This window comes from Hordeum vulgare, chromosome 3H (assembly GCF_904849725.1).
Source record: "Hordeum vulgare subsp. vulgare chromosome 3H, MorexV3_pseudomolecules_assembly, whole genome shotgun sequence".
In the NCBI taxonomy this organism is placed as follows: Eukaryota; Viridiplantae; Streptophyta; class Magnoliopsida; order Poales; family Poaceae; genus Hordeum; species Hordeum vulgare.
The window spans coordinates 9,495,188-9,502,636 of NC_058520.1; the positions used below are offsets into that span (position 1 = coordinate 9,495,188).

General features: G+C 55.5%; 1 protein-coding gene across 1 annotated transcript; it reads left to right on the top strand.

Annotated features, from left to right (window-relative positions):
- The first annotated feature begins 924 nt into the window (after positions 1-924).
- On the top strand, positions 925-2,572 carry LOC123442475 (hydroquinone glucosyltransferase-like). Its single transcript, XM_045118526.1, has one exon. The coding sequence runs from the start codon at positions 986-988 to the stop codon at positions 2,438-2,440; it is 1,455 nt and encodes a 484-aa protein (XP_044974461.1). The 5' UTR covers positions 925-985; the 3' UTR covers positions 2,441-2,572.
- The last annotated feature ends 4,877 nt before the right edge of the window (positions 2,573-7,449 follow it).

Below are 7,449 nucleotides of genomic sequence, written 5' to 3' on the forward strand. Positions count from 1 at the left end.
ACCTGGAAGAGTTTTCGCGGAACATGCTTTTTTACGAGTTTATTATGCGGGCTTTGCATCCGCGACCCGTTTTGTAGGTAAGACGGATGCAGGGTCTGCTAGAGTTTCTTTAGAGATGCTCTAAGGCCGCACGTAATGGGAGTATCATAGGTACTATCATGCATGTCAACTAGACAATTCCGGTGAGGTGATATAGAATTAAATGAAGAAAACGAGGATTGAATATCATATCATGATACCGTATCATATTAAATGATATGCTATTATGTGTCTTGCATGACAATAAATGAGCTATCTTATGATACTATGCATTACGGATGTGTTATCATACATTAATATCATATGCATGATACTAGTATTTGATACTATCCATTACAACTAGACTAAGAGAATAAAAACCCGCATATGCATGGCCCCACCTAGGAAAGGGAAGGGGAGAAAAAGTCTCAAACCACGACCCTTAGCCGCCGTCAGTGAGAAAACACGGTTTAAATGGTCGGTATCTAGAGTAGCTAGCTGTTGAATTGTTGAATTTTTATTTTTGGTAAAATAAAAATGTTGGAAGGTAGGAATGCACCAAGTACTTATAAACCCCCAAAGAACCCGTTGGTGGCTGCGTAGCCGCCAGGGAGAAATTTCCTTTCAAATGATTGGTATCTAGTGTTGTATTTATTTGGTACTATAAAATTAGAACTGTTTTTTATGGAAAATTTAAAGTTAGAACTGTTTTTTAGGAAAATAAAAAAAATTAGAACTGTTGGTTGGTATGAATGTACGTGCTACCTACTTATTCCCTAAAAAAAAACTCAAAGAAAAAGGCATGCGGCTACTTATAAAAACCCTCCCAAACACGACACGAGTCCAACCAAACCAACCATCCTTATCAAAATCGAATCAAATCAAATCATCCATCCCACGGCCGGAGAAGGAGAAGGAGCATCGATCCTTCCCGACAAAGAGATACGCAGCGCAGCGCAGGGGAACAATGGAGGCGAGCGGCATCTCCGGCGGCACGGCGGAGGCCGGCCGGCCACCGCACGTGGCGATGCTGTCGACGCCCGGGATGGGCCACCTGATCCCGCTGGCCGAGCTGGCGAAGCGCCTGGCCGCGCGGCACGGCGCCACGGCCACGCTCATCACCTTCGCCTCCACGGCGTCCGCCACGCAGCGGGGCTTCCTCGCCTCCCTCCCGCCGCCCATCTCCTCGCTCTCCCTCCCGCCCGTCGACCTCTCCGACCTGCCGCCCGACGCCTCCATCGAGACGCTCATGTCCGAGGAGTGCGCGCGGTCGGTGCCGGCGCTGACCGAGGTCCTCTCGGCGCTCAGGGACACCACGCGGCTCGTGGCCTACTTCGCCGACCTCTTCGGGGCCGACTCCTTCGACGCCGCCGCGGCCGCCGCCGTGCCGAGGAGGTACCTCTTCTTCCCCGGGAACCTCCAGGGGCTCACGCTCATCCTCCACCTCCCGGAGCTGGACGTCTCCATGCCCGGCGAGTTCCGCGACCTGGCCGAGCCCGTCAGGCTCCCCGGCTGCGTGCCCATCCCGGGGGCGGACATCCTCTCGCCGCTGCAGGACAAGTCGAGCCCGAGCTACCGGTGGATGGTGCACCACGGCGCGCGCTACCGCGAGGCCGACGCCATCCTCGTCAACTCCTTCGACGCCCTGGAGCCGGACGCCGCCAGGGTGCTCGGCCTCCCGGAGCCCGGCCGCCCCCCGGTGTACAACATCGGTCCGATCATACGGACCGACGCCGCAGGCCACGCGCCGCGCGCCGCCTGCCTGGACTGGCTCGACCGGCAGCCGGCGAAATCGGTCGTCTTCGTCTCGTTCGGCTCCGGCGGGTCGCTCCCGACGGAGCAGATGCAGGAGCTGGCGCTGGGGCTGGAGCTGAGCGGGCAGCGGTTCCTGTGGGTGGTGCGGAGCCCGAGCGACGAGGGCGCCGTGAACGCCAACTACTACGACGCGGAGAGCAAGAAGGACCCCCTCGCCTACCTCCCGGCGGGGTTCGTCGAGAGGAGCAAGGACGCCGGGCTGCTGGTGCCGTCGTGGGCGCCGCAGACGGAGGTGCTGGCGCACGAGGCCACGGGGTGCTTCCTGGTGCACTGCGGGTGGAACTCGGTGCTCGAGAGCCTCGCGCACGGCGTGCCCATGGTCGCCTGGCCGCTCTTCGCCGAGCAGCGGCAGAACGCCGTGATGCTCTCGGAGGGCGTCGGGGCCGCCGTCCGAGTGCCGGAGACGAAGAGGAAGGAGGAGATTGCCGCGGCCGTGAGGGAGGTGATGGCGGGGCAAGGCAGAGGCGCCGAGGTCAGAGCGAAGGTGGCCACGTTGCGGAAGGCGGCCATTGAAGGCCTCCGAGAGGGAGGCGCCGCCACGGCGGCGCTGGATGAGGTGGCCAACATGTGGACAGGAGGACGACAGGTGTCCGGCATGCATGACTAGGCGCCGGCAAACCTTGCTGATGCGTTGCCTCCTCCAATGCGAGCGGTTGTATGATTTGTTAAATAAGTAAAATTCTGATTGTTTATATGTTTTTATTTGAATCTCAAGATTGTTTGTATGTTGCCTTGAAAATATTACGGTAGTCATTTTTTTTCCAGCATTGTAAAATTGTCTTGTATTATAGGACGAATGGAGTAGTAAGTCAGCGATAATTAATATGAATGAGTGGAAGTATATGAAAAAGAAAAGAAAAAACGGCATTGGATTCTCCTCGCAGCTCCCTTCTTGTACCGCCCATCGCCAACCCATGGTCGCCATGCGAGTCACGGGCCAAAACTTGTCACGGGGCCATCCAATCATTTATCTTTTCTGTTTTAGCAGTGTATGTATCCCATAGGCTGCTGTTCCCTCATAGAGCTGCTACACAGCATCTCCGTGAAAGGAAATGGACAACGTCATGGGAACTCACAGCGCGACTCACACAGATGTCTCTTTGCATGATGATTGGATGGGGAGTAGTAGTGGTTTATCGTGGATGGGTGATGGAGAGTGATTTTTGGAGGACGATCGGGGTTGAGGATGAGGGGTTAGATTAACTTAGTATGTTAATTAGGACGATGGTGTTAGAATATATGATATCGTTGTAATCTCAACCTCCTCCTCTATCTTCTATTGTATTCAAACTCTTTTACTTATCCCTTACACAACAAGGCAACCTATCAATATAAACCAACGCGGCTCCCCTTGAGGGAGTAGGAACGCTTCATCATCTAACATGGTAATCAGAGCCCCTCTTCCATACATCTCGCCACAAACCAGAAACAAACAAACCTAGATCATACCCGCGATCGCCGCCATGGCTTCCTCAGCCGGCGTCGCCCTGAACCTCGGTTCACCTCCATCAGAAAAGCTTGCGAGAGGAAACTTCATCCTCTGAAAGACGCAGGTCCTCCAAGCCCTGCGAGGTGCGCAGGTTACTGGACTCCTGGACAACTCCGACGCCGCTCCGCCCAAAACGGTGGATGATGGGGTTATAGTCCCAGGATAGGGTCATAGGCCTGCCCTATAGGTCCTACCCAAGGACTACCCTTCACAGAGCACAAGGGCCTTAGGCAGTTCCGACTGAACTAAGGACTCCCCCATCATCCAGTCGGCGACGAGCACTCGGAGCATATTTAACGTACCGACCGGAATCCACTCTGTACATCGTAACCCCCACGAGGGCAACGGTCATACGTTTCCATACACCATTATTAACATTTAAGGCTTATGTTACCTGTAACGTAGGCGTTTACTCGCCACTATTCCACCCCTGTCTGCCGGTCATTATGAAGGGCAACGCACTCTATATAAGCCGCCCTTCCCCACTGGTGCAGGGGTTGGCTTTTACTGTAATCCCATAATCCACTCGACACTAAGCTCCCAAGAGCACTGAGACGTAGGGCTTTTACCTCCACCGTAGAGGGGCCTGAACTCATACATCCTCGTCGTAGCTAAGGCTCTGCCCATCCTTTCGTATCCTACACTTCTACTGTCATACTTATACCCACGACAGTTGGCGCCCACCGTGGGGCAGGCGTCTAAGCGACTTCCAGCGAGTTTGCGATTTCATCTTTTCATCATGTCGTCCGGCGGAGACCTGTGCATAGGTCATGAGATCCTCTTTGGCGCACACTCCTTCATCGTCGACGATTCGGCATGGCTTCGGGATGCGCCCCTCGACGTCGAGGCGCTCCCCGGTCGTGGGGCTACGCACTTTCGTGCCGGTTCCCGTGGCGTCCTTCTTCTCCAGCCATCGGCCCCGGTGTCGATCTTCACCCCCGTCATGCACCGCAACAAGCGATCCCGTCGTCCGCGGCTCCAGCGTTGGGTGGGACACGCCCAGGCGCGGCAGAACGCGTCCTCTCAAGTGGCGGTCCTCGAATCGGTTGTGGTCGCGCCGCCATCCCAGTGCTTGGACTCAGTTCCGAATGAGCTACCTTCCGAGTACCTGGGTCGCGGGCCTCCAGCCCAAGTTCTCATGACCGATTCCCATGAAAGTCCCCTCCGGACTGGTCGGAACGAGCATGAGGTCGGAGAATCATCCGGCGCTCGTCGTCAACACCGTCGTTCTGCCAGTCGACGCACTCGCTAGAGCGACGTCGAGGTGTTCCGCACACCCATCCTCAACCTGGCTGCGGCTGCCAGGATAGCCGATTCTCTCCAGCCGACTGATTCAGAGGCTGGTAGAGGGATCGAGCAGATCCGTGCCCTGTTGCATACGTCGCAGCAGCAAAATTCGGCGGTCTCCCAGTCGCACAACAGGATCCACAACAGTTCTGTTCACGCGAACACGCATCGGTCGGTTTTCAGCCCCGACTCTCATCAGCGACGCGGAGGGGGCAACCGTTCCAGGAATCCCGAAGATCGTCGTCGTTCGCGCACCCCTCCGCGGGGTAGGCCTTACGGACCTCGGCATCACGATGATCGTCGTTCAGTTGGCGACGCGCATGATCCAAGGCCCGACGCAAGAGGGTACATCGCCCAGAAGAAGGTCGACAGGAGTCGAGCCCACCGTGATGGTCACGATAGAGACCGTCCGAGCGGAAGCAGGACCGTCGTCTCTGGCCCCGAGTGCTTCAGTCGGGCCATCCGTTCAGCTGACATCCCTCCCAACTTCCGATTGGCGATGGGAATCAGCAAGTTCACAGGAGAGTCCAAGCCAGAAACGTGGTTGGACGACTACAGAGTGGCGGTCCAGATCGGTGGCGGAGATGACCAGGTCGCCATGAAACATCTCCCCCTGATGCTCGACGGCTCGGCGTGAGCTTGGCTGAACCAGTTGGCTCCGTCAAGCATCTACAGCTGGGCAGATCTGTCCCGGGTCTTCATCAGGACCTTCGAGGGCACGTGCAAACGCCCAGCTGGTCTCGTGGAGCTCCAGCACTGCGTCCAGAAGCAGAACGAGCCCTTGCGCGATTTCATCCAGCGCTGGACGACCCTCTACCACACGGTGGAGAACGTCACGGAGCATCAAGCAGCCTGCGCCTTGAAGGTAGGCGTGCGATACAGGGATCTATACCTGAAATTCGGTCGGACATGCGACATCTCCATGAGAAAGATGATGGAGATAGCCGCACACTATGCAAATGGCGAAGAGGAGGACCGCATACGTAGCGGCAAGCATAAGTCAGTCGCCGATGGAGATGGGAACAGCAGTCGGAAGCAGAAGCAGAAGGCTCAATCCACTCCGCAGGCAGAGGCCGCAGCCGTTACAAATGCCAAGTTCAAAGGCAAGGGGAAAGCTCAGTACACCCCCAAGAAGAGGCAGTCAGGAAATTCCATCCTGGATCAGCCGTGTCCAATCCACACGAAGATGGACGAAGAAGGCAACGCCATATTCCCGAAGCATACCACTCGGCAGTGTCGCCTCCTGATCCAAGGATTCGGTGAAGGACAGCCAAGTGAAAAGGACGCCGAGCAGGATGATGAGGACAAGGAGGATCCGTTCCCCCAAGTCCATGCAACGCTGATGATTTTTGCTGATGTGGAAAGCAAGAGTCGACTGAAGTTAGTTAACAGGGAGGTGAACATGGCAACCCCAACCACCTCCACGTTCCTCAAATGGTCACGGACTGCGATCACCTTTGATCAGTCAGATCATCCAGCACATGTACCCACCCCAGGGAGGCAAGCTCTGGTCGTCGACCCGGTGGTGGAAGGAGTCAGGCTGCGCAAAGTCCTCATGGACGGCGGCAGCGGCTTGAACATCATGTACGCCGACACTCTCAAGGGGATGGGCATTCCGATGTCCAAACTTAGCGAGAGCAGTATGCAGTTCCACGGAGTCGTCCCAGGACGAAAGGCCAAGTCACTCGGCCAGATCGCGTTGGATGTCGTCTTCGGCTCTGACAAGAACTTCCGCAAGGAGAAGCTGACATTCGAGGTGGTGGACTTCCAGAGTGCATACCATGCTATTCTGGGCCGCCCAGCATATGCGCGTTTCATGGCCCGTCCATGTTACGTCTATTTGAAGCTGAAGATGCTAGGTCCCAAAGGTGTGATTACGGTCACAGGCAATCGGCAGCGCGCCGAGGAGTGTCTGCAGCACGGGTCGAGGATTGTCGATCAGCAGCTGGCTATTCTCGAGCTGGATGAGTACAAGAAGACCGCCGACCCCGCTAACCTGATGCGTTCAAAGAAGCCAGCTTCCGAGTCCGCATTCCAGTCGGCGGGAGACACGAAGAAGGTCAGCATCCACCCGACGGACGACGCCGCTGCCCCGACAAACATCTCCACCACCCTTGATCCAAAATAGGAAGCCGAGCTCATCCAATTCCTCCGTGAGAACTGGGACATTTTTGCATGGAAGTCCGCTGACATGCAAGGTGTACCCAGGGAGTTGGATGAGCATCGACTGCATGTGGATCCTGCTGCTCGGCCCGTCCGAGAACGCTTGCGTCGGTCCGCCGCGCACAAGAGGAAGGCAATCGGAGAGGAGGTGGCTAAACTTTTGGCAGCCAACTTCATTCGCGAGGTTCACCACTCCGAGTGGCTCACTAATGTTGTCATGGTGCCCAAGAAGGACAAGTCTCTCCATATGTGCATCGATTTCAAGCATCTCAATAAGGTCTGTCCGAAAGATCACTTCCCGCTCCCCCGCATTGATCAAATTGTTGATTCGACTGCGGGTTGCGAGCGTTTATCCTTCATTGATGCCTATTCGGGCTATCATCAGATCCATCTGTATTGTCCGGATGAATTAAAAACAGCCTTCATCACCCTATTCGGGTGTTTCTGTTACATCACTATGCCATTCGGTTTGAAGAATGCAGGAGCAACTTTTATGCGCATGATCCAAAAATGCCTCCTAGACCAGATCGGTTGAAATGTGGAGGCATATATGGACGATATCGTAGTCAAGTCACGCAAAGGTTTCGACCTGCTGACTGACTTGGTAGAAACATTCGCCAACCTACGTAGGTACGATATCAAGCTCAACCCAGCCAAGTGTTCATTCGGTGTTCCCA